Below are 26,549 nucleotides of genomic sequence, written 5' to 3' on the forward strand. Positions count from 1 at the left end.
ATGGAGAAGGACTATCGGTTGGCCTCGAAGAAATTCTGGCAAACCATCCGACGACTCAGGAGGGGAAAGCAGTTCTCCACAGGCACCGTTTTCAGTGCAGGTGGGGAGTTGTTGACTTCGACTGGGGACATTGTCGGGCGGTGGAAGGAGTACTTCGAGGATCTCCTCAATCCCACTGACACGCCTTCTTTTGAAGAAGTGGAGAGTGAGGATTTTGGGGTGGGGCTGTCCATTACCCGGGCTGAAGTCACTGAGGTAGTCAACGAGCTCCTCGGTGGCAAGGCCCCGGGGGTGGATGAAGTCCGCCCTGAGCACCTCAAGTCTCTGGATGCTGTGGGAGTGTCTTGGCTGACACGTCTCTGCAGCATCGCGTGGCGGTCGGGAACCGTACCACTGGACTGGCAGACAGGGGTGGTGGTTCCCCTCTTTAAGAAGGGGGACCGGAGGGTGTGTTCCAACCATAGGGGAATTACACTCCTCAGCCTCCCTGGGAAAGTCTATGCCAGGGTACTGGAGAGGAGAGTCCGTCCGATAGTCGAACCTCGGATTCAGGAACAACAGTGCGGTTTCCGTCCTGGTCGTGGAACAGTGGACCAGCTCTACACCCTATCTAGGGTGCTGGAGGGTTTGTGGGAGTTCGCCCATCCAGTCCATATGTTTTTTGTGGATTTGGAGAAGGCGTTCGACCGCGTCCCCCGTGGCATCCTGTGGGGGGTGCTCTGGGAGTATGGGGTCCGGGGAGCCTTACTGAGGGCTGTCCGGTCTCTGTATGACCGGAGTAGGAGCTTGGTCCGCATAGCCGGCAGTAAGTCAGACCTGTTCCCGGTCCACGTTGGACTCCGGCAGGGCTGCCCTCTATCACCGGTTCTGTTCATAGTTTTTATGGACAGAATTTCTAGGCACAGCCAGGGGCCGGAAGGGATCTGGTTTGGGGACCACAGGATTTCCTCTCTGCTTTTTGCAGATGATGTTGTCCTGTTGGCTTCATCGAACCGGGACCTCCAGCGTGCATTGGGGCGGTTTGCGGCCGAGTGTGAAGCGGCTGGGATGAGGGTCAGCACCGCTAAATCTGAGGCCATGGTCCTTGACCGGAGAAAGGTAGTTTGCCATCTCTCGGTCGGTGGAGTGTCCTTGCCCCAGGTGGAGGAGTTTAAATATCTTGGGGTCTTGTTCACGAGTGAGGGAAAATCGGAGCGTGAGATTGACAGGCGGATCGGAGCAGCGTCCGTAGTTATGCGGTCGCTCTATCGGTCCGTCGTGGTGAAGAGAGAGCTGAGCCGAAAAGCAAAGCTCTCAATTTACCGGTCGATCTACGTTCCAGTACTCACCTATGGTCATGAGCTATGGGTCATGACCGAAAGAACGAGGTCCCGAATACAAGCGGCTGAAATGAGCTTCCTCCGCAGGGTGGCTGGGCGCTCCCTTAGAGATAGGGTGAGAAGCTCGGTCACCCGCGGAGAGCTCGGAGTAGAACCGCTTCTCCTCCACATCGAAAGGAGCCAGTTGAGGTGGCTCGGGCATCTAGTTCGGATGCCTCCTGGACGCCTCCCTGGAGAGGTGTTCCGGGCATGTCCCACTGGGCGGAGGCCCCGGGGAAGACCCAGGACACGCTGGAGAGACTACGTCTCTCGGCTGGCCTGGGAACGTCTCGGGGTCCCCCCAGAGGAGCTGGAGGAAGTGGCTGGGGTGAGGGAAGTCTGGGCATCTCTGCTCAGTCTGCTGCCCCCGCGACCCGGTCCCGGATAAGCGGAGGAAGATGGATGGATGGATGGATAAAGTTTTGACATTTGTTTAGGTTTGTGGGGCTTTCAAAGGAAAAAAGGTTTCAAAATAAAACCATTAGTAAAACACACTTAACAGACATAGATTTATTCAGTTTTGTTTTTATTTATTTTTTCAAGTTTATTTCATTAAATATCATTTTGAAGCAGGAAGATTGGATTATTAATTTCTACACTAACAATTAAATTTAAGCCAAACTTAATTTAATAGTCTTTTTTTTGGTTTAAGGCTTTAGACACACCTGTCTTTTTTCCTTTAACTTTCAGCCTTTATCTGTTTCTGTTTTGCCATTGTTTACTTGCGGATTACCTTCAGTATCTCTTACGTTAATGGAAACTATTAGAAGTTCCAGAGTGAGTACGTGAGCTGTTTAACAAGCTTATGCAACCCCAGCTTTTCTCTGTTCTGGTTAGTTGTCTTTCCAGATAAATCTGTGGAATTTCTGAGCTGTGACAATGATATGACGTGGACGAATTTCAGCACAAAAAATGTGCTAAAAAGGACCTGGCACCTCATCCAATGACAGTATTATTACCCATCCCATTGTTGGTTCTATTTGGAATGCATTGTGTTATTTATAGAAATAGTTATCACATTTTGGAGAATTTGTGTGTTGTTTTCTCTAAATACCTTTGAAAAAGACTGAAAGTGAAAAAATATGATAATTTCTTTTTATCAAATGTGGCATAAAAACCTTGTTAACAAACAAATATGAAAGATTGACTGCATGCTTTAGATATGTGGATCTGTTGAGTAATGCACAAGATTGCCTACATTGACAATAAGTAATTCATTTATTATTGGTTCCTGAAAGGATTAGATTTCCCATACTTGTCTTTGCAACCAATAACTCATCTCATTACCTAGTAGATCCTTTTGGATTTTCCCTTTTGTTGTTATTCTATTAATGTTTACAGTAATACAAGGACATCAGGTATTCATAGGTAACTCAGGAATAAAAGAGAGAAATACTGAAAACTGTTTGACACGACATGTTTGACCTCAAAGTTTATATCTCTCACCTATACCAAGCAAACTAACATTAAAATATATTGTTTTTTATCCTTTTACATGGATTTTTAGGTGTGTATGTGTAATAGTATGAATGCACTCACCAGTCACTTTGTTAGGTCCACCTTTATCAGGTCCACTGCGCTTTTCCAGATGCTCAAAGCGATTACAATTTGTCCATTATTCACTCACTCCTCATTCATACTTGGTGATGGTAAGCTACTGATGTAGCCACAGCTGCCCTGGGGCAGACTGACAGAAGCGTGGCTTGCAGTACGCGCCTACAGCCCCTCTGACCATCACCGGGATCATTCATCATTCACACGCGAGTGGAGCCACACTGGAGGCAAGGAGGGTGACATTTCTTGCCCAAGGACACCATGACAGTTGGCTGGGGGAACAGCGAGGATCGAACCGCCGACCCTTCGATCATTGGAGGACCTGCTCAACCGCCTGAACCACTACCGCCCATTTAACCTATTACCAGGTTGGACTCTTTTTCCTTCAGAACTACCTTGATCTTTTGTGGCATAGATTCAACAAGGCACTGGAAACATTCCTCAGAGAGTTTGGACCATATTGACATGACAGCATCACATAGTTGCTGCAGATTTGTTGGCTGCACATCTATGATTCCAATCTCCCGTGCCACCACATCCCAAAGGTGATCTATTTGGGTTGAGATCTGGTGACTCTGGAGAACATTTGAGTCCAGTGAACTCATTGTAATGTTCAAGAAACCAGTCAGAGACGATTCCATCTTTATGACAAAGCGACTTATCCTGCTGGAAGTACCCCTCAGAAGATGTTACACTGTGGTCAGAAAGGGATGGACATGGTCAGCAACAATACTCAGGTGGGCTGTGGTGTTGGAACCATGCTGAATTGGTACTAAGGGGCCCAATCATGCCGTGTTCAAAGTCACTTCAGTCACATTTTTTCCCCATTCTGATGCTCGGTTTGAGCTGACCCAGATCGTCTTGACCATGTCTACATGCCTAAATGCATTTAGTTGCTGCCATGTGATTGACTGATTAGAAATGTGGGTTAACGTGCAGTTGGACAGGTGTCCCTATTTAGGTGGCCAGTGAGTGTATGCATGTGTGTATGGATATATATTTGTGTTTTCCAGTCAGTTCATAATTGCCCTTAGTTTGATATATCTATGTATAGATTTCTTTAGCTTTCCTTATTTAGTTTATTTTTCTTATGTTTACTTGAAATAAACTAATTCCAATTTTCACTTGTAATTCCTGGAAAAGAGAAACTTTTAGAAAACCATAAATAGAAAAAGACACATGTGGTTATGTGCTCATCGCTTTAATCTGAAGGAACCACGGTGAGGCATTTTTATCCTTTTCCTGCGCAGGCCGTCAGTCACCACAGTCAGCGGCAGCGCCTTGGAGACTAAAGTCCAGAAGTGTTTACACTATGACTCCCACGAGACGAATGTTTACGCAACACAAAGACAGACATTAACCTGAAGTATGCCTACTTCCTCGACCTGGTTCCTGGTCATTTCTGAAATGACCTGTTGGATGACAGAAAGGAAGTGCAAAAAAAGACATTAACTCTCCTATCACCAACCAGGAAACTGATGTGTCTGCTCACAGAACTGGTCCAGAGATAAGATGTTGTTTCAAGTGTTGATCTTATAAGATTCTTTTTTTTCCTCCTTCTGGTAACACTTTTACAGACGGTGGCCTCTTTAATGTGAGTCACATTGAACTCTAAATTAATCACCATCTTTCCTGTCAGTCTCTGGATATCATCTGGGCAGTGCTCCACAGGAATGAACAAGATTCTTTGACATTTTAAGGAAAAGGCACACTCAACACCAGGAGTGTGCCTGGTCTACTATTATATTTCAAAACATACCATTTATTTAGAATTTAATCTCTACTTTTTCTGTGTAGAAAAAATCAACCAAGTCCAAAAAAAAAGTGATCCCAAAACAATTAATTTATTTGTTGACAATAAACCCTGCGACAGAATGGCGAGTCTGTACCCTGCCTTCCCCCCACAGTAAGAAATGACCCTCATTTATTCAGTTACTCCAGAAAAACACATCAAATTGGTCTAAATATCCTGTAAACTTCTTTTGTCAAATGTATTCTTTTTCACTGTGTCTGTGATTTCTTCAATAGCCCTTGTGCTATCTTAGATGACCCCACCCTTACATTGACGTGTTCTCCCTACCATGACAAAGGTGGATGAAGGCAGAAAGATTTCATGTAATCCATGGACACCAGTGAAGATCACAAATCATCGAAGAAAAAATGTTCAGCGCACTGTCTAGTGGTTCTAGATGACCCAACTCCCAACGTTAAAGTGCCTAGGATAGCACAAGGGATAGTGCTTAAATGAAAAGACCAATTTTGGGCTGAAAAGAAAAGTCTCTATCTGCTTGGTTTAGTTGACCCCAGGCTGCAAAGGCCTCGTTTGGGCCTCAAATTATTTTCTAGTAAACTATTGTTTATGGCAGAAGTTTGAAAGATTATGCAGTCTTTCCCAACCAAGACATGGAATTGAGTGCTGCTTTTCAAAATTTACTTTATGTTTTTTTTTTATGTTTCCATGTTTTTTTTTAATTATTTTTGTTCCGTAAAAAAAATACATTTTCATGGAGCATGCTGACTCTTCTGGTTATTTTATTACAGTTCTCTTTGGGATCAGATTACTGACACCATGCAGGATAAACCAAAGTTAAAAAATCCTTTGAGTATTTTAACAAATTAAAAAAAAAATGCAATGAAAGGCTGCAGTATTGCAGGAAATCAAGTCTTACTGGAAAAAAAGTCACTTTTTAAAGTCATATCCTCTGTAACGGAATAGCCATTATTCAAGAAACACTTTATTTTTTATGGAGTAAAAACTAACAAAAATGATGTATTCTGCTTGTGGTGCAGGAAAAATGCTTGAGGTTATTTCAAGATTTCTGTGGAATTGGACCAGCAACAGCAGGAGCCTTTTCCAATCCCTGCACCTTAAGCTTGAGCCTTCAGAGACACTCATTTAGGCCTTCAAAGCCTGAAATTAGTCAGAAAAAAAAACAATGAGAAAGGTGTCTGTTGGGGAAACTGCACACACTTGAATCCAGGGACATTTGCGAGCTGCAATGGAGGAACATAGAAAGAAAAAAAAGTGAAGCTGAATGATGTTGCTTGAACTTGATTTGTTTTAATATTTTTGATTAATTTTAATATTATTATTTAATTTGAAACTCAAACATTATAGACAACATGAGCATGGTTTATATTACATTTATAAAACTCATTAGAAAACACAAGAATCAGTAAGTTCAATAATGAGAAATCTACAAATGTGGTCATATATTGAAGCAACAAAGTGAACAAAAATATGTTTAAAAAAACAATTCAAAAATTTAAAACACTTTCATACAAATAATATCCAAGCAGTTACAATCAGATAAAAGACACGCAATACAAGTAAAAATGACATTTAGTATAAAAGGCTCCTTCCTAATGTGTGCATTTTATTCATATAGAAACTGTGTATGTCCTTCATGTTATAAACCATTTATTTTAGTTTACTAGCAGGATTTTTAAACAGAAACAGGGCTACAAAGGCTCATTTGTGTTAACTGAACTTTCTAGAGAAGATATGGTGGAAGGTGTTGAGCTTCCAGTTCCTCTTCCAGACTCTGTTGTGACCTCCTCTTCTTGACTCGGCACAGTTTCGGTCCCTGGTGTAACTGTGTCGTACTCGAAAGCAGGATTCGCCTGTCCTTGTCTGTGGCGGTTCTGTACCTCCTCAAAAATCTGAAGAACCTAAGTAAAAAAAAAGGCAAGTTATGTAAGAAAGCACGTTCAGTTTACAGTGGTTATCGCTGAAAAGAAATACAGTAAGTAGAGGCCACATTACCTTGGATTTGGGAATTAGTCCTACTCTAAAGAAACCAATGTGTCCAGTTTCAATCTTGGTGCAGTCAACCACAGTAGATGCAATGTTCTCAGGGGACGGTCCATCACACAGCACCCCGTCCACCTACGAAAAACAATAAACCATCTACAAATATGGGCAAAACACAGTTTGTTCCTGTTTGAGTAAATGTGTGTCTTTACTTTGTCTCCCAGTTTGGCATAAACTTGGTTATGATGAGTTGTGTCCGCCTCGCCTGTTGGGTTGGCTGAGGTCACAGCTATCGGGCCCACCTGAAGAAGAGCATACCCTGACAAATCTGCTGACTGCTAATTCCACCATGCATAATGGTCAATATTTATGTATCTAGATCTACCAAATTTATGAGATGAGTGGCCACTGAACAGTCTGGGTTTCTGATGGCGATGCTTTGTGGGGTTCCGATGTGTTTAGCAGCATCTTCCAAACCAAGTATGCCCAACCAGGGGCCTGAAAAGGACATTGTGAAGTTTATATACAAGTGAAGACCCAAAAAAATACATAGTCTTTGCCTTTGAATAAATACCTCTGGGAATGACCATGCTAATAGAGGATGGCCATGCAGCCTCCATGAAGTCGAGTAGCAGAGGGCTCAGCACGTGTCTTGCAGGCTCCAGCTGCTTGATGGAAGAGATCCACATGGACATGGGTCGGTCCTCAGCCTGCTTTTTCACCCTGGAGGGTGACATTAGAAAAGTGAATGAAAAAGACAATAAGAACACAGCTTGGTAGACATTTGTAGACGGAATATTTACTGGTATGCTTTGACCACAGCGTCTGGCCTGTTGCAGGCTGCTACCAGCACATAGACAGTGTCGGTTGGCATTCCACATATGCCGCCATTTTTCATGATTTCTGTACGAGAGAAGTAAAAGAGAAAAATGAAAATTTCACCAATTAGCAACACATAAGTGTACTTTTTTAACAATCTGGATAATAATCCTTAATTTCTGACCTGCTATCTGATGGACAGATGTGGCTTTTCTGGCTGGAAGATGTGGACAAACATCTGCCCCTCCTCCTACACCACCCAGTTTGACTAAAGCTCTGCCTAAAGGGATTTGGGGAGACTGGAAGGTACTGTTGAAAATGTGCGCCAAGAAACAGTAAAAACTGACGAGGCCAAAGATAATTGTGACTCCAATGTCGTATCCGTAAGGTAGGGCGTTGACTGCATCCAAGAGGAAGCTGATGAGGATGAGCTCAAAGGAGAGGGCGTAAAGGAACCAGGTGACATTTAGAAAGAGTGCAGCAACCGTAACTAAGCCATTAAACAACATGAAGCTTATGATACCTACAGCCACGTGGAAGCCTCTAGTTTCACCGTATAAACCTCCATAGCGCGTCAAGCCCCATACCGTCCACATCATCCCGTAGAGAATGAATACGGTGCTCTCGAAGGTTTTACCTCGAGCGAATGCTACCGAACCACACAGCAGCTGAAGAGCCCCACCCGCCATCACCACCCAGGGCAGAATCAACACAGACAGAGGATCTCTGTTCCCAATGGTGGCTGTCATGGCAAAAGCAGCCAAAACGCTGCAGGCGTGACCCAACACCTCTGCATCTGCATACTTAGAGTAACCCAGATGAGGTGTGTGCAGCTCTTTATCCTGAGCTCGGAGAGTAAGGCTCTGAATCCTGTTTACTATAGCTTTGAAAACGTTTTGCCCTGTGGGAATGGTCGAGCTGGAGACCATGTTGAATGTGGTGATTAAAAGCATGCAAGCTGAAACTACAAATATGGCCCCCTGCACTCCTTGAAGGCCTCCATGGAAAAAACCTTGAGGCTGAGCTGCAATAGAAATGCAATAGGCAACAAAAAATAACTGGTAGAGCCCTTCTACTATGTTTTTTTGACAACTGAACAGTGCCAGGATGAAAAAAAGAACTGAAAAGACAACAGGAAAAGGAACAGGAGAGAAAGGCTGAATAGATGACAGGAGAGCACTGTAGCCTTCTGCAAATTTCAGGAGCGCCGTAAATCCATAAAAAGTGGCGGCTAGTGTATCCATAGCTCGGTAAAAGAGGATGCACATGCCAAACTGGAAGACTCCAGCTGTCCACAGCCAGGGAACATGGCCCACATAGAGAGAGGGAACCACACCTAACAAGGGACAGACTAACACAGCAGCGGACAACAAGTTCATCACAAGACCGACACTGAGTGCAACTGTGCACCCCTGGGGTTGTTCAGTTTTGAGTCCAGCTGTTTGCTTCAGGTCTGCTTTTGGAGCTTCTACTTTACCTTGAGTGAGCCTCGACAGCACATGGCCCAAACCGTAATAGGCACAAACTAAACACACAAGGAGATGGCAGGCAGCCGTGGCTGAATGACCAAAGTTTGCAGCTGTCAAACCAGCGATTTGATGTGCACATGCCAAAGAAATGCCAGTCCCTATCAGAAATAAAACTGTTTTCTTCACAAAAAGAGCAACACCGCTAATAATGAAAAGTGCGAATGTAAATGCAGCCAGGCCAGGGACTAAAGAGGATCTGAGGTCTTCTGGTCTCAGCACATTCTGCCCGACCAGGATGTACACCAGACCTGAGCCACACCACAGGGCGGAGACAGTCAGGCACAGAGTGGAAAACAGCTGGGCGTGAGTCAGACTGTGCAGGACACCTGGACGAGATGACAGGTTCAGGATTAATTTAGAATCCCTATACAACCACAAGCAACACTAAAAACTAAATACTCACCTGCATACGCTATAAGAGCTGCAATGATGAGAAGCAAGATCCCCAAAGCTGTGAGGGGAATGAAGTCCCTTCTAGGATCACTGGCATAGTTGTTCACCAAAAGCAATAGACAGCCTGCATTCAAACCAAAGTCACCATCAATATCCACTTATTTTAATTTTGAAATGTTGCTGAAAACTTTACAAAAAAAAAAAAAAAATATATATATATATATATATATATATATAACATTTTAGGCGGCATGAAACATATAAAGAATTTTCTTTCACTTATGAAGAAATAAGAAGCTTAAAAATCCTTTAATTTTTTTTTCTCGTAAACATGTGAGTTTATAGAGGCTCACACTTCACTCATATTTTAAGTAACTTTTTCTATTAATAGTTTTAGAAATATTTTATTGTTTCTCAGTTTACATAAAACCTTCAGAAAATAAACAAGAAAAAAATAAGCTGATTATTTCCAAAAGCCAACAACTGCCATTCCCCAAAAGCAATGAAATCAACATTTAACGTATAAAGTGACACATACAAAAGTTTATTTTTTTATTTTTATATTTGTGTTTATTTTTCCCCATTCTAACATAACAAAAAACACACAACATATAATTCATAGTAAATAAAAAAAATCTGGGGGCAAAAGTGAATAATAAATATAGTAAGAAGAGTACAAATAAGTACATTTATTAGTAACAAATACATAAATAGTGATGAATTGAGGCTCACCGCCAAAAATACCCAGGATCCCGCCGGACACGTGCATGGACCTGCGCTCTGCCATGGCATCGAGCTCAACTCCCCCTAAAGACGTGAACTGCGGCTTTATACCGAGCCGCGTGTGACGTCAGCACGCAGGAGAAACACGGGCAGAGACGCAGGCGGTGGGAAATTTCAGCCGGTCACCTGTCTGCAGCCGCCACACAATGGGAACTCTATCTGATTGAAAGCAGGTGGAGAGTCATCAGAGTTTAGGAAATGATACCCTAAAAGAAAATCACAAACTTATTTTTAATTACATGATAAATAACATCTACAAAATATGTCATGCTGTTTCAAGGTAAGAGAGCAGCTGCATTTCCCCCGTCGTAACTTATTCTTTCATTTTCTCCAATAATAATAATAATAATAACAACAATAATAACAATAATAATAATGGCCTCTCAGCTAAAAGTTAATTATTTACCTTTGCATTTAAGAGTATGCTTGCATAATGCGTATATTTTTTTAAAATAGTCTCTAAAAAAATCTGGATCACATTTTTTAAGCATAATACTAAAAGCGAAGCATTTTAATGAGCTGAAAAAGGTTGACATTAAAAAAATTAAAAGAAAATTTTCAAATATGTCAAATATGAAACATACATTTTTACAAAAAGTTGTATTATAGTTTAGGTATAGCAGAACAGCAAATACATCTGTACGGGTGGATAATTCAGAGAGAAGTTGTTCTAAGTTTTTAAAGAGTTTCTCTCATTTCCTCACAGAATTATTTACAAAATGACTTTTTTTTTGTTAAATCACTGTGATAAGAGTGATTCAGCTCCTGGCAGCAGTCCAGTCCATGATGTCATGGTCGGTCTGGGAGGAGACAGCTCCACTATAAAAGCGTGCAGCCTGATTCCACAGCACCAGAGGAGCTCAGCTGTTTCACTCTGCAAATCGTCTACTTGTTGAAGGTGAGAGATCTGTTATTTTGTTTCCAAGTTTATACATTTTACTTCTTGGGGAGAAACAGGTAAAACCTGCCCTTGATTGGCATCCACAGTGCTGTATATACTTTTTTCAGCTGAGTCTGTCACAAAGGAGGTATTGTCTCTCTGTTGGCTCTATATCCCATAGTGTCAACAGTGTTACTAGGCAGCAGCTCCCCTGAGACTCATTTCTCACCTAGCTTCTTTAATATTTGATGTGAACAGGAACAGCTCCTCACACCTGTTGATCTGAAACTTAGGGTAGTCTGGGAGGTTTTTTCCTTTGTACATTTAATTTGTTTTTGTTTCATAAGAATCATGGCAAAGCGTGTTGCTGTCATTTTGTCCGGCTGTGGAGTCTACGACGGCACAGAGGTGCACGAGGCTTCAGCTGTCCTCGTCCACCTGAGTCGTGCCGGAGCAAAAGTAGGGAGAATTAAAGGTTACTCACCAAGTTGAAAGCCTTCTCAGGTGAGTTGACAAATGTTTGCCTGCTTTTTTTTTTATCAGGTTCAGATGTTCGCTCCAAATGCAGATCAGATGCACGTCGTGAATCACTGTGAGGGGAAGCCTACAGAAGAGAAAAGAAACATCCTGCAGGAAAGCGCCCGAATTGCCAGGGGCGACATAACCGACCTGGCCAAGTTAAATGTCTCTGAGTTTGATGCCTGCATCATCCCAGGTAAGGCTGCCTCCTCCACAAAAGTAACATACAACAACTTCTGTTTTACAACAAGTCTTTGTGCTCCAACAGGGGGGTTTGGAGTGGCCAAGAACCTGAGTGACTGGGCAGTAAAGAATAAGGACTGCACAGTCCTGCCACAAGTAGAGAAGATCATCACAGCTTTCCATAAGGCTAAAAAACCTCTGGCACTGTGCTGCATTTCCCCCGTCCTGGCGGCAAAGATCATCCCAGGCTGTGAGCTCACTGTGGGCCAGGACAAGGAGTGTGAAAAGTATGTGCACACCCATAGTCACACACACTCTAAACGCTAACAAAAAACAGTATTTATCAAATTATTTCCCATCCTCAGGTGGCCGTATGCAGGGACAGCAGGTGTCATGAAGGAGCTGGGCTGCAAACATGTGAACAAAGACGTGGAAGAAGCTCACGTTGATCTCAAAAATAAGCTGGTCACCACTTCTGCCTTCATGTGCAACGCTCCCATACACAAAGTGTTTGATGGAATCGGTGTCATGGTGAAAGAAACTCTGAAGTTGGCTTAGCACCAGTTTATTTGTTATGTTGTGTTTGATGGATCTGCTGACAATTGCTTGATGTCCTTTTAAAAGTTTTCAATAAAAACTTTTTTTTTTTAAATTACACCATAACAGTTATTTTTCTTTTGTGCACACATACTTAAATATTTCAAGATAACACAAAAAATGTAATGAATACTACTAAACACAATTCTGGATTGTTGTTATGTGGAAAAAAGTCTTAAAGTTTTAACAGTAAATAGACTAAATTATAATGTAACAAAAATGTACGACTAAAAATGGAAGTTATGTTGTGGAAAAGTGTTTTCTTTAAATCAATTTCTAATGTCGTCCATGCTATTCAGTTTCCTGAGCTACTTTTTAACTATCATATGCATTTCATCATTTTTATAACATTATGTTTTAGCCCTCTTCTGTAAATGTCAAAGACTCTTAACTTTTAAAAAAAAATACCTGTAAATTAAGAGTTAGTTTAAATTTGATGCTGATTTAACCTTAAATAACTTTAACTAATGAAAAATACATGTGAAATTTAGATTATTTTTGTAAGGCAAAAATTAAAGTTCATTACAACTTTACAGGATCTCTTTCAAAACCTTTTTATTAAGACAAGTAGATGACACTGACTTAGAATCCTGAAAATAAATGTGAATAAACTTTACAACTTATTATATACATTTTGAGGGGAAAAAAGACTTTCACCATAAATTCTGTCAGAGATTAGACTTTCTGAAAAGCCACACTATCAGACGTAACCACATCCTAAACACCCCCAGTAACCTAAACTTTGCACCACAGCCACTGCAAAATGGGAGCATATAATTATACATAGATCCCAAAATATGTGTAAGTGTAAATTCCTATTAACCCTTGTGCTATCCAAGGCACTTTAACATTGGGAGTGGGGTCATCTAGACACACTAGACAGTGCGCTGAACATAATTTTCTTCAATGATTTGTGATCTTCACTGGCGTCCATGGATTACATGAAATCTTTCCACCTTTATCCACCTTTGTCATGGTAGGGAGAACACGTCAATGTAAGGGTGGGATCATCCAAGATAGCACAAGGTTTAAAAAGGGTTGACATCAAAATACCTGCAAAATGTAGTTTTCAGTCTTATAAAAGATTGGACAAAACTAATCCAAGGTAGTCTGAGGGTATGATAAATTACACAGAAACCATAAATAACTTTTAAATGACTAATATTAGATGTGTAACAGCTGAAAGTACACAACATTTTTACAATTTTTCTCTTTATTTTATAGTGTCACAAAGACTAATGTGTTTTATTAACAGTTTTAATCATTAAATTTAAATAACTGATATTTAACCCATAATAACCGAGAATTTTTTCTTGAAAATATGTGTATTTTACCACAAACCAAGTGGACCACAGAATCCATGTCTGATATTTTTCTGTTACACTGATGTCACCATGGGTTCTTATGGGTTAATTTTACTATAAAACCTCAAATCTTAAAAGAGTATTTTTAACTTTACAGCAGTTCCCAATAATATTTTCAGTCCACATTGTAACATAAGAGAAAAACACAATTTCTTTTAAATTTTCAGATTTATTTAATGTTTTACACATAATAAACAAGGGAAGATTTTTCTTTTACTTCTCAAATGTCCAAACAGTCATAATATTTGTAATTTAAACAGAGATAAATATGTTTGAAAAATCTTGTATTATATTATTTTCATGAACACAACAATGAAAGCGCACTACATTGAGCTAAAAGTGAGCCTTAGTTCATCCTCAAATCCTAAGATCTTTTGTCAGAGAAATTATGAAACTCGTCAATCCCACAAGCCAGCATGGTTGCGTGAAATTTCCGTGGGCGATCTGAATCCTAACGGTAACAAACAGACAAAATGAGTTTTATTATTTAGTGCACTGGTTTGAAGTTACATTCAGCACAGATGGATTTCTTGCTCTCACCTGTATGGGGTATGCACAGGTGGGGACGTATCGGATCACGAAGCCACAGCGCCTCCTCTGAGACATGTTGGAATCACTTGCATGGACAAGAAGTCCATCGTGAATCTGTTGAGGTGGAGTTCAGGATTTGTTTAGCTGGAATCATTTACTATGTTTTAATCACTGTCGAATGAACTCACAGACATCTGCCCTGCTTTTAGAGGGCAGAACACGGCTTCCTCCACCTGCACCAGCTCTTCAGGGATCTCCTGGTTAACGGAAAGCATATTTCCAGGGCGTACGGCTTGGCGATGCTGCAACATACCGGCACAGTGGCTGCCTGCAGGGCATTGATTTGAGAATATGAGACAGATACCAAAACAGTGTTTTTCCAGGGAAAGCCAAGAACAAAAAATACCTGGAATGACCTGAAGGGCGCCGTTTTCTTTAAGAGAGTCATCAAGAGCGAGCCAAACTGAGAGAACAGGCCCTCCATCAATCCCCCAATACCTGAGAACACAACCCTGAGAATTAGACACAAAAAACAACAATACACAATGAAAATGAACAGTAAAAGTGAGATAAACCTCATATCCTGGTGCCATGCCACATATGGAAGTGCATCTCCTTCATCATTCCCATCAGGTTTACTTTGATTTCCTTCATGGATGGTTTCTGCCTTTAGCGCTGGGTATTTACAGATAAAGCGGGAGTCCAGCAGAATAACGTCAGCACCCAGAACAGCTTGGACCACTTTCAGAATCTGAGGGTGTTTGGTCAAGTTCATCACCCATGGATACTGAAGATGAACATTGTGGAGGCTGTACTGAGTGTACTCGGTACCTAAACAAAAACACACCATATGTTGAACAAGAACAATAGCACAAAAATAAATAAAAAAGAGTGAGGAGCTTAAGGACCAATGGGGTAAACCAGCCAAAGAATTTAAAAACATTGACAGAATTTTTTTTTTTCTTCATCTTCTTCATACATCCTCAACATCATACTCACCAAGTTTCTCCTCCAATTCGGAAAAGGCTTGTCTGGCCTCCCTGAGCTCCGTCTCACTCAGCACAGGAATTGCAGAGAGGTAGCCCTGCTCCTCATAGAGCTTCTTTATTTCAGCTGCAGATGTCGTCATCTTTGCTCCCAAGATTTTCAATGTCAAAAGCGACTACTGGTGGGGGAAGATGAAGCTTAGGACAGCAAGGACAGTTCATTATAGTTTAAGGGATAAACACCTCATTAAACTGTTTTCTAACTGGTAAAAAAAGAAAAAAATACTCCTCCCCACCTATCTTGAAGAACGAACCTCTGTTACAGATTGAAAATAATGCTGAGTTTGTACTTTGACACCAATGTAACCTCAGGAACCACTAATCATTTCATGTTATAAACAAGTTATGATATTTTGAGAGGAATTTTACCAAAACTTCTCATAGAACCAAAACAAGTCCAGCAAATAACATCATATCTTTAGACTGAAAAGATTCAAAACTGTCTTAAAAATTGTCCTCTTCTTTACATACAACTACACATATCTATATATTTATGGCATTGACATACAGCAAAAACTATGCTGTTAAAAGTAAAACTTTCCACTTAAGATGACTTGTTTTTATCTCCATACCTGTTAGTTGTTGAGTGTTCTGCTCCTTTCCACAAAAGCTGGACTGTAGCCTACTGTTCTAAGTCAGCGATTTTATACTCCCACCACGGAAACTCCTACTCCTATGTCACCAACGTAAATTGTTGTTAAACGCTCACACATGATAACAAATAGTTTACAGGAAGTTCATGACTTTCAAACATTGCTCAGTCTATGTGAAAAATTCAGGTGTGTCCGGTTGTTAGTAACAAGAAACCTATTCTTATTCTCAAAATAGCCGAGACTTGTGTCACCTCCAAAGGAAAACTTCCTGCACCTCCTTTAAAAAAAAACAAAAAACAACCAAAACCATAAAATTTATTCATTTCTGACCATAGTGGATTTTTTTTTGGACATCATTCACTAATAAAACAATTAAAGACCCACTCTAATGAAAATCATGTTTTTGATTTTTTTAACATGTTGTTGTGTGGCATTTTTCTCATGAAGGAGGACAAATATAAGGAAAATTAAGCTTAAAATTGAGTTTCTGAGTATTTTTTTTTTTATTGAAGTGGTTGAGAATCAGGAGTGGATGAAAAACGACAGTTGAAAAAAAGGCATGTAGCTGTGACAGATGCTACAGTCGGCGGGCCACAAGCCCCCTGCCCCGTTCCATCCCGATCCGTCCACTGACTTACAGACAGATAGATCCATGTGCGTCTTCATTTTCTGATTAACTGCAGCCGTTCTGTATAAACTATGTCCTAGAAAACGACACTGTTTGAGTGCGTGTGCTGGGAACGCTTTGAAAATAGATCAGAGAGAAGTAGAACTTTTTGGTGTTAGTTGTTAGTTGTTGTCATCTTCAGAGATGGAAATGCCAAGAAAAAACAAAGACAGTTTGTCTCAATTTAACACGTTTATTTAATATATGTGTCTTTATAAATTATACATTTTCAAAGTATTATCAGTCAGTTTTATTTTGTTGCCATTTGATGTTTTCTTCCAACTTTCTTAAAGTGAACTGGTAACATGTTTACAAAAATATAAACAAGAAGAGACAACATTATTTTTGTTGTATATGTAAAAATTCATAAATTGAATCATTTCCAGCTGTATGATCAGAAAAACATGACTTAGAGAGTCCAAGAGATAAGATAAGATGACTTTTTAGTCATCTTATCTTTTTAGTCCAGCCAGTCGCCCTACAGAGGGAAAAAAGGCTTTGCACTTCCTCCTGGTGTCTCAGTTTGTCTACCTTGTGTCTGTCGTGTTTTTTTTTTCCATCCATGTGTGTTTTTCTTTTCATATTGATCAGTCAATCAATGACCCAAGCTTTCCCATTGTTAGCAGAAGCTTTTAAAGTTTTCCTAACAGGGGAAACTCCAACAACCATTCAGACGGGAAGTTTTCACGTGAATAACATCTAATGCTGTTTCAGGTGTGGAGCAGGAAGCCGCTGCAAAGAAATTCTTCAACCCTTTCTGCTAACCTGATGACTCAAGGGGTAATGGGTAAAACCACAAGGAAGACTTCAACACAGATTGGAAACAAAGAACAAGATAAGGAGATTACACAAGGATTATTGCATATATTCAAAGTTCCATTCAAATACATATGAACCAGACACAATTGAATTGTCAAACACAGCACCAAGGATAAGAATCGTGAACTCTTTTGTCTTCTTTGTGGGAGTCACAATTATTTGCTATAAAATGTATATGTCACATCAAATCAATTTCAGTTTAGTAAAGCAAACCTGGCACTTCATTAACTTGTTAATGAAGCACCAGGTTGTTGTCTTCCCATCCACATTTGTGGCTCACTCCTTGTTTCTGCCGGAGTGCTTGGTGCAGAGAAGGTGGTGCTGCTTTCTCTTCTCTCCGCTTTGCGTTCTCTTGTCGCCCTCCAGCAGCTGCTCCTGGTTATTGCAGCGGTGGATCAGCACTGGATGCTTGTTAGAAGATGTTTTCTGCAGCAAGAGCCGCTGCAGCATCTGCTTGTCAGACCGCTCCCTTCGGAAGTCATCCTCGTAGATCTTTAGCTGTTTGTTAAAGTCAGAGCAGTAAAATTAGTGTTTGGCGCATTCAAAGACATTTGAAATACTTTAGATTTAAAAAAAATCAAAAGATCATAATTGAAAAGCTTTTTGAGAAGTACACATTAAATTTGAAAAAAACAAAGAAGAGAAAAAATTGTGCATTATTTGATTCAACCCCTAGATTCAAAAGAATACAGTGGAAAGTTTTCAGAAGTTATTAAAAGTTTTATTTTTAAATACGGGAGTAAATAATTGTGACTCAAAAGCCTTTATAGTCCCAAAATGATTACGTCAAGCAAGAAAACATTTTTTTTCTATATTCACATTAACAATATTTGTAAAAAATAATCAGAGTTTTAAAAAAAAGTCAATAAACACAATCTAGCACTAATGTTCTTTGAGTTTCTTAAATAAGTTAAACTTGTAAATTGATAAGTATGCATTCAATTCAAACAAAAATGACAAGTTGTGTAAAATGTCAGTGCTTTGCAGGGGCAGAAGATGGACCGAGAATATTACCTGCTCCTGCAGTAGCGCCACCTGCTGGCGCATCTCCTCTCTCTTCTTCCTCAGTCTGCGGTTTTCCTGCAGTGTGTGTTTGTGGTCGTTATGCTCTGTCTGAAACTCTGCTTCATAAATCTCAGTCTGTTGATAAAACACATCAACATGGCAATGAGCCAGCAATAGAGCCAGATTTTTGCAGGAACAAGCCAGCACAGAGAATTGCCACTTGGGGGCGCAGTCTCCAAACTAAAGAAAATCTCCAGCTGAATGGGCATTAGGCAGACTTTACCCGGCAACAGGGACCTGACATTGGCTACATGGTGTATGTAAAAACTTTGATTGTGTGAAGCTTACCTGACATCTTAGTGTATCCAGTTGTTCTTTTAAGTCTTGCACCTCTTGCTGGGAATTACCCAGATCTTCCAGTGGGACGCCGACTTGGTTCCTCTCCTGCCACTCTGCATCAGGGCTGGAGGAAGCATGAAGAAAGCTGGACGAGGGGTTGCATCTAGAAACATGGGCGCATGGTATTTTGGATCCTCTGGGGGGACTACTGCTCGGACAGGATCCGTTTTGCATTCCAGTAACATTAGCCTGTAGTAGGGACATTAAATCATCAATAGCGATCTATTTTATGAGGGTGAACGTACACAGGGAAATTAAAAAGACAAACGGACTCATTAACTGCAGTAATGAATACCTGTTTGAGGGGTGTGAAGTTTCTTTCTGGGTGCATCTTGCTCTCCAGTAGCCGGATATACTCTTGCAGCTCCTGGTTCTTCTTCAGCTCTGTCATCAGTGCATGCTCATAATACTCCTTTGCACTCTGCAGTTTAGACAGATGCAAAGCATGAACCTCTTGCTCTCACAAAAAGCTCACTCAGGGAGATCCCCTTTTACTTTTATCTACACCCACTTGTCATGTCAGCGTGAAAGGTCACTTGAGGTAATGTAGGTCCTTGAAGCACAGTTTACCTGTTGATGTTCGACTTTGAGCAGCAGGCGGCTGTTCAGCTGCTTGATGGCGTTGCTCTCCAACTCCAGAGCCTCCAGTCTGTGCTGCAGACCCAGAGTGGCACTGCGGTACACCTGATCCCAGTCCTCATTCAGCTTCATCAGCTGTGACACAACATCATCACCATCGTCATCATCTTTACAATGGCTGTTGCAGCAGAAACCAACATCATGTTTAATTACCGCCCAATAATGCTGTTTTCTATCCCTTCCTGTAACATGCAGCTGCTTTACAGCTTCTACTTTACAGCTATTACAGTTTTATATTAACACTCATACTGTCCCCTTATGGTTTGTTATGATTACATAAATACAATGTACAAAGACTCACTTTTTTAATTCATTGATTATCTAATTTAAAGACCTACTCTGATGAATATTGCATTTTTGGTGTTTTAAACGTCTTGTTGCAGAATTTTTCTCATGAGGGAAGTCTTTTATTAAGACAATTAAGCTTAAAATTGCATTTCTGAGTTTTTCTGTATTCAAATCGCTGTAAATCAGGAGCAGATGAAAAAAATCCCATTGGAAAAAGCTTGTAGCCTGCAGGTGCTACAGTCGGCGGGCCACAAGCTCCCTTCTACGCTCCATTCTGATGCATCCAGTTGTAGATCCATGTACGTCTTTGTTTTCCTCGACAGAGCTGGCATCAAAACTATACAGCTGGATAGCTGTATAGTATTGCTCACTATTTTTGTTACCCCGGTAATGTTAGGTTGAGGTTGTGAGGGGCTGTAAACTAGTGGGAAAGAGATGATGGCTCGCACCAATGGTCCCATCCACAACCAAGAGGTGAAATTCTAATGAACTACTACTGCTCTGCAGAAACTATGTCCCAGAATGCGACAAGTCTTTGTCCATTTAGACTAAAACGGTCATAATCATGACCATTAAAATTAAGTAAAATAGATCAAAAGTTGATCAGAGTGAGACTCCAATACTATGAAAATGTTGTGCATCCTTTGTCTTCCTTTAAAAAGGAGAGCAAAGGCTTTAAAGCCTTTTGAAGGGTGTTTGAGGGATAAATATTGGCATTGTTTTTTACTAATTATTTTTATCTAAGTCAACTCATTCAATAGTTTATGAAGGATAGGATAATATCAGCATTCTGCTTCAGTCTAAAAACTTTTACTTACTGAAATGATATAAATAATAGAATTAAAATCGTTTTTTTAGCTTTGATTTTCATCCAAATGGGTCTCCTCTAGTCAGAGCAGAACTAAGCTTGTGGTTAAAGGGGTTTTCTGCACCTCTTTGTTGACCCTGCGGAGCTCCGTGTTCTTGTTAAGCAGCAGCAGTTTTTCCTGGTCAGTGGAGGTAACCGTTATGCTCTCGGTGATCAGAGTGACCTGTTCCTCTGTGGACAACAGTCTGTCACCGGTGGGGTTCAGTCCTTCTCCCCTCCTGCACACAAACCGAACACAGCAAGCATGAAGACAATTGTGTGTCATGCATCCTAGCGATGAGCATTAGAAGAGCATTCCTATTATCAAGCAAACACATGTTGAAAAGAAAGTCAGGGCACTTTTGAACACCCACGCGCACAGAGAGTGCACTTACAGAAAATCGAATAGCAGCCATTATGCACACCCACGCACACACATGTACAGTGGCATTATGCTCTCGAGACACTCAGACATACACATGGACACACACTTCAGTGTATTTCCACGCATCTGCTCACTGGGCTAATCAAAGCCTTTGTTTCCAATAAGATATATTTGCACATTGGTAGCCTGTGGAAGCATCGTGATTTATGAGTCCTGGCAATTGCTGATTTCTACTGAACCCTTTGAAAAAAAAATATTTGGATGGTTAATTATTCAAGCTACTATCCTTTTGGCAAGCTTTGCTGGATGCTCTTGTTTAAAAGTAGCTGACAGGGTAACAGTGGAGAAATACACAGAGGGTATCCGCTCATACTTGAGCTCACAACTCTGCTAGAGCTTCTGTAACGCCACTTAGCTCAGCACCACCAAGAGTCACAAGCTGCAAACACTTCTCATCCCCCTTAAGGCTAAACTCCTCCGCAAATATGTGCTTTCATCCACTTTTGTACACAGACCTGCTTTAAAAAATCTATGCTGCACCACTAAATAAAGCTGCATCGTAAGGTAACAACAGCAGAAAACACTAAATATTAATGCCGAAGAAGCAAATTAAAAGTTTTTGAAAGCAAAATTCACAACTCTTAGTGGGTTCAATGATCATAGAAGTTCTAATTATTAATAAAAATTAATGGCAACTACATTGTTGCGACACTTAGTCAGTCATTGTGGTTTCATTGTTTGCATGACTTTCTTTCTCCTATTTGTGTGTATTCTTGCATTGATCTAAAAATCTGTTTTTTAAAAATGTTTGTAGCGTTTAACAGGATTGCACATTTTCCTTAAAATTATTCTTTTTAAATGTTCTGTTGGCACATTTTAGATGTTCTCTTGCAAAAAAATCAATTAAAGTTACTGTTGTAAACTAAAAAAAAATATTTTCGGTCACAAAACTGTCATAATACACTTTCAAAAATGATAAACCTTAATGCCTCTAAAAAGACGTTTTTTTTCTTAGTTCTTGGTTTGGCATTAAAAAGACTTTGTTTCACTTTTTTCCCCTGATTTTCTTTTTTTATGAGACCAGCCATTGCAGTGGTTTTACTCTGCTCACGCTGTTGTTGTTGTTTTGATCATAACCGACCCAAACTTATTCATGAATATGAATGTGTAATGTGTAGGTTATGAATTACCTATGTGCATATTTTTCAGCAGCAGACTGCCTAAATAATCAGAATTATTTTGCTTCTGCCTGGTTGTCACTAAAATCTGGGTAAAACTCACATTTTCAAACACTGCAGATATTTATAAATGTCTAATATTATAAGGCAACGTTAGAATTTATTGGTAGTGAGTTGTCTCTTGTTTCTTACAATTTCTGAAGGTTACATCTATAACAAATTGTGAGTTGGCTTTAAGGACACCTACAAGTCTCTCCTCAAAAGGTATACCGGTAGGTATTTTCAAAATTCAAAATGTCATGACAGAAGGCTTCTAAAACTAACACGAGGGAATTGAGACAGCCTCAAAATATTTCATGTCATTGAGGAAACTCCCTGAGAAACATTTTTTCAGTTGCTCAGTAAAAGAAGACCCATCTGTGGGTGGAATAAACTTTCACCGGGTTATCTCAGGGCCACTCAGACAAACAGCTTCACACACAAACGCAATAATGGAAAATACAACATTGCTACATAGTTTGACCTGCGTGTTTTATAGATTATAAGAGCGACTAATTTTATCACATTGAAGACGCCAAAGCATGCAGAAGAAAATTACACATCTCCTGGAAGGACATGAGAAAGACGAATTTCAACACAAAACTTTTTTTTGTTAGATACCAAAACTAAATACCAAATTATCATTTAGAAAAAGGAAAAATGATAATTGATACAGAAATAATTAGCTTTTGCTATTTTAATTTAAATTTTTACTTTATGCTGCTCATTGATGGATGGGTCATGGATAGAAGAAGCATGTGTTGGCCTCACAACGTTTTTTTCTGAATTATACCTTTGGCTTTTGAAATTAATGTCAGTTTCTTTCAGACTTTGTTGAAATTATGAATTAATCCAAATTAACATTTTTTAAAATAATAATTGTCAATTTAATTAAAACACATTAGGGTTTTTTTTTGTTTCTTTTTAAATTGTGTTCTAAATACATATATCATCACTCCCTGTATTCAGTAAGCAAGTAAAAAACTTCAGTGAAAGCTTTTTTGATGTTTCACCCGCATGATTCACACACCACAGTGTGAGATGAGGGCCAAAGTTCAAATAAAACAACAAGGGATGAAGTGGAAACTATTTTTAGGCCAAAGTGTGACAAAAACAAGACTAACCAACACATCTTCAGTCTCTTGTTAAGCTGTCTTATTGGAACGGCACCTTGCTGATCTTCTCTTTCCAGTGTTCTGACGCCTGATGTGCCACATGTGACCCAGTTTCACAAAGTTTTTAACTGAATGACATGTTTGAAATACACAAAAAGAGTTTCTGATCTCTACTGCTTCATTGTCATACTGTCTTGACATGAAAGTAAATGGTTTTCAATCACTTCAAAGACAAGTTTCTTTGTGTAACTGATATTTGGTTAAAAGATTACATTTTTATTTGTGTTAAGAAAATCCCTCAAAAGACAAGTGGTTTTTGGGTAGAAATATTTATATGACACAATTTTTCTTCTTCGCCATTCTGGCTTTGTAATTAAAATAGCCTGAAAAAAATGAAGTGAAGCCCATGATCTCAAAGGGAAACTCCAAGGCCTCTTTTTACTCCTCCATACAATCACCATACTCCTCCAACCAATCTAAGCCTCTGTGTTTGTTTTTTAGGAGTTTTTCCTTACCTCGAAAGGGGTCTAAGGGCAGGGATGCCAGTTTAGTTTAGTCTGTTTAGTTAAAGTTTTAGTATTATCCTATTGAATTCTATGCATTTATGATCCTTTTTGATTGTATGTTTACCTTACAAGACTTACGAAGCCCACGGAGACAACTGTTGTTGTGAATTTGGGGCATATCAATAAAATTGAATTGAATTGAATTGAACTATCACCAAACATTAGACCATTTCTGTACCAGTTTAGTGAAAATTGCCTACCCTAAAAATAATCTTACTCTAAACCCAAATACTTTTATCCTCAAGACAAATTTCTAAAAGTTAAACTCAAAAATTTACAACTGAATTTAATGTAAAGTATATTATTTGACCCTTTGACAGCTGAATTTATTTATAGCTTTGAAGAAATAAATTCACTTGTGCTTTTGCCTTTATGTATATGCTAAATTAAAATAAGTTTGGAGTGGTCTGATGGATAATTGCATCATAGGCATCAAGACGTTTAGGCAGATCTACTGTTCAAGATGACATTTCCCATGATGTTGTTTTTGTAGACAAATATTCTTCTAATACATACCATAATTCTGGAGTAGACTCGTGTTCCTGCTGGCTCTGAGGAAGGCTGCTCTCACTTTTAGGTGAAGAGTCCGTCAGTGTTCCTGTTGCTGCTGATGAGGATGGTAACGACGAAAAGGTCGACAAAGACAGCAGGTCTCCTTCCACGGCTGGCATTGTTCTGAAGTTCACCAAACTGATTTCTTCCTCTGAGTGTGTCAGTCTCAAGGGTTATGTCTTCTCGGCGTGTATGGGGATAGTACAAATGCTGTTGTGAGTGTCGACGTGAAGCAAAAGAGGAAGCAGCTGAGAACACGAACCACATGACGAGAAAAAAGGAAGTGACACCACGGACAAAGCGGTTCTGTTCAACGTGACGAAGGGCTTGTCCCGCTGCGGTTTGAAAACTCTGTGTTTGATGTGTTTTCTTAGTTATCTTTTTATTGCATCACATGAAAAAAATGTGGGAAAGTCCACTCAGAGTGGGGCGTTTTTGGATTATTCTGGGGGCTTCACATGCGCTGTTTAAAGCGTGTTTAATCAACCAATAGACAATGCTTCAAATGCTCAAACCGGCTCTAATGGAAAACCTGAATACATACACACTAATTTCTGCATGATGTTATTTAGTAAGACGTGTAGCAGATAATAATGATGTTAATACAAATATGTATTCATGGCACATAATGACAGGGTCAGGGTGATCCAATGCACAAGAATACTTATTACTGAGAGGGGGGAGAGTCAATTTTATCAGGTTAATTAGTAAATCACTCCAAGGAACAACCAAACAAATTAAATAATCTTAAATTATGTTCATCTCAGTTAGGCTGAACATTTATTGACACTAACACATTCAACGGACAGTTCATGAGATTACATTGTTTTTTAAGGAGGAATTTTGGGGGAAACGTGGTTAAATAAATGGTAAAAAAGTCAATCCTGGCTCACAGCTAAAGCCGATGTTTTGCTCATTTCATTAATATAGTGGTTTCCCCTAAAGCACTATCCCCGGGTGATTTTCACCCAAGCAAAACTATTTACATGAATTTCAATATGTCACGTGTCAAGGAGTCTGTGTCTTCACCAGGGAAGTCTCACATGTCCCAGGAATGGGTGGACCAAAAACCAAATTGCTAGTATCATTTTAGTATTTTAAGGAATTTATTGTTCTCAAATTCCTAATTTTTCAGTTTTTAGCATGTTTTTAGGTATTTTTTTTTCTTTTTCATTTTGTTACACATCCCACAGTTGAAAATAAAAGAAAACCACTCTAATTTATCATGTGTCGCCATCTTTTGATCTGATTATGACAAGTACTTTTTGTTGGGAATATTATATCGGGGAAAAAATACCCAGCAAAAATGAAGGTGTGACTTTTTATAGCTAAAGTGTTCCTAGGGTTAAAAGACTTTTGACATGTTTGTCAAACTATTTTCAACTGAGTATGAAGAATATGACAAAGGTGTGTCACACTATTGAGTCTCTGTTTTTTTACTGTGCAAGTCCCTCAGCTAATGACTCATCCCTGATCACTATGACAGTGTAAATGTGGGTGGATTTACTAGAAAGTGCTGAAGTTTATTGAATCTCCAGGAGTCAGAGATTGTTTACTAAAAATGAATGCTCATATTTAAATTCAAAAGTCAAATTGAAACAGAGCTGTTTGCATACTAACCTACACATTGCTTAATGAGATTTAACACAAAGATTTCTGGAGAAAGATTAATGACAGGATGGGTGGAAAAAATATCAAAGTAAATTAATGGAATTTAATGGAGGCTTGAATGTTTGTAAATCTTACAATGAATGGCTTTTAAAACATTTGAGGAAATCAATCATTACCTACACAGAGTTTACATTATGTGGCATAAAAGTAAGTTTTTTTTTTTTATTGTTTAAACAACTTCTCCCTGGTCTAGAGGCACAAATTACAGGCAGTAATTGAAAATCTCTAACTTTACTTTCTTTTACACGAACAGGACAAACTCTCACCGAAAATTTTTGTTTGACTTTCATGATTGAGCTGTAATGTGCTACAAAGGAAGCAGAGGGGGGACTTCCAATCACATTTAATGGAAATATGTAGAGTTTTAATAAATTTCCTTTTGTTGAATAGCAAGGCCAGACAGGCATGGCCAAAATATGGTGGCCAGAAAAAAAATCACTTTTAACCAGAGAATTAAAATCCCCCTCCCACCCCCA

General features: G+C 39.6%; 4 protein-coding genes across 5 annotated transcripts; 1 reads left to right on the forward strand and 3 right to left on the reverse strand.

The window, feature by feature from the left end:
- Positions 1–5,951: 5,951 nt before the first annotated feature.
- Positions 5,952–10,233, reverse strand: si:ch211-153b23.4 (uncharacterized). The gene is made up of 9 exons (XM_020706652.3): positions 10,140–10,233; positions 9,418–9,531; positions 7,670–9,340; positions 7,470–7,569; positions 7,241–7,389; positions 7,052–7,164; positions 6,879–6,968; positions 6,679–6,801; positions 5,952–6,584 (listed from the first exon to the last, which is right to left on the reverse strand). Exons 1-9 carry the CDS (start codon positions 10,192–10,194, stop codon positions 6,375–6,377), a joined length of 2,625 nt encoding a protein of 874 aa, XP_020562311.2. The 5' UTR covers positions 10,195–10,233; the 3' UTR covers positions 5,952–6,374.
- A 720-nt stretch (positions 10,234–10,953) lies between these two features.
- On the forward strand, positions 10,954–12,427 carry LOC101169045 (glutamine amidotransferase-like class 1 domain-containing protein 3, mitochondrial). The gene is made up of 5 exons (XM_004073350.5): positions 10,954–11,088; positions 11,418–11,529; positions 11,614–11,785; positions 11,858–12,059; positions 12,138–12,427. The coding sequence occupies exons 2-5, from the start codon at positions 11,422–11,424 to the stop codon at positions 12,328–12,330; spliced, it is 675 nt and encodes a 224-aa protein (XP_004073398.1). The 5' UTR covers positions 10,954–11,088; positions 11,418–11,421; the 3' UTR covers positions 12,331–12,427.
- A 1,455-nt stretch (positions 12,428–13,882) lies between these two features.
- zgc:174917 (L-threonyl-[L-threonyl-carrier protein] 4-chlorinase) lies at positions 13,883–15,987 on the reverse strand. Of its 2 annotated transcripts, none has more exons than XM_004073352.5 (7): positions 15,883–15,987; positions 15,264–15,448; positions 14,840–15,095; positions 14,671–14,762; positions 14,453–14,592; positions 14,274–14,378; positions 13,883–14,184 (listed from the first exon to the last, which is right to left on the reverse strand). In XM_004073352.5, the coding sequence occupies exons 2-7, from the start codon at positions 15,391–15,393 to the stop codon at positions 14,098–14,100; spliced, it is 810 nt and encodes a 269-aa protein (XP_004073400.1). In that variant the 5' UTR covers positions 15,394–15,448; positions 15,883–15,987; the 3' UTR covers positions 13,883–14,097. The 2 variants fall into 2 exon arrangements, with proteins under 2 accessions (XP_004073400.1, XP_011478595.1); XM_011480293.4 differs by having other exon boundaries at positions 15,264–15,429; positions 15,883–15,960.
- Positions 15,988–16,743: 756 nt separating this feature from the next.
- On the reverse strand, positions 16,744–24,646 carry si:ch211-153b23.7 (uncharacterized). Its single transcript, XM_011480294.4, has 7 exons — positions 24,367–24,646; positions 20,653–20,806; positions 19,364–19,507; positions 19,089–19,214; positions 18,743–18,982; positions 18,404–18,529; positions 16,744–17,887 (listed from the first exon to the last, which is right to left on the reverse strand). The coding sequence occupies exons 1-7, from the start codon at positions 24,519–24,521 to the stop codon at positions 17,666–17,668; spliced, it is 1,167 nt and encodes a 388-aa protein (XP_011478596.1). The 5' UTR covers positions 24,522–24,646; the 3' UTR covers positions 16,744–17,665.
- Between the last annotated feature and the right edge of the window lie 1,903 nt (positions 24,647–26,549).

This window comes from Oryzias latipes, chromosome 10 (genome assembly GCF_053564925.1).
Source record: "Oryzias latipes strain Hd-rR chromosome 10, Olatipes_Hd-rR_3.1".
In the NCBI taxonomy this organism is placed as follows: Eukaryota; Metazoa; Chordata; class Actinopteri; order Beloniformes; family Adrianichthyidae; genus Oryzias; species Oryzias latipes.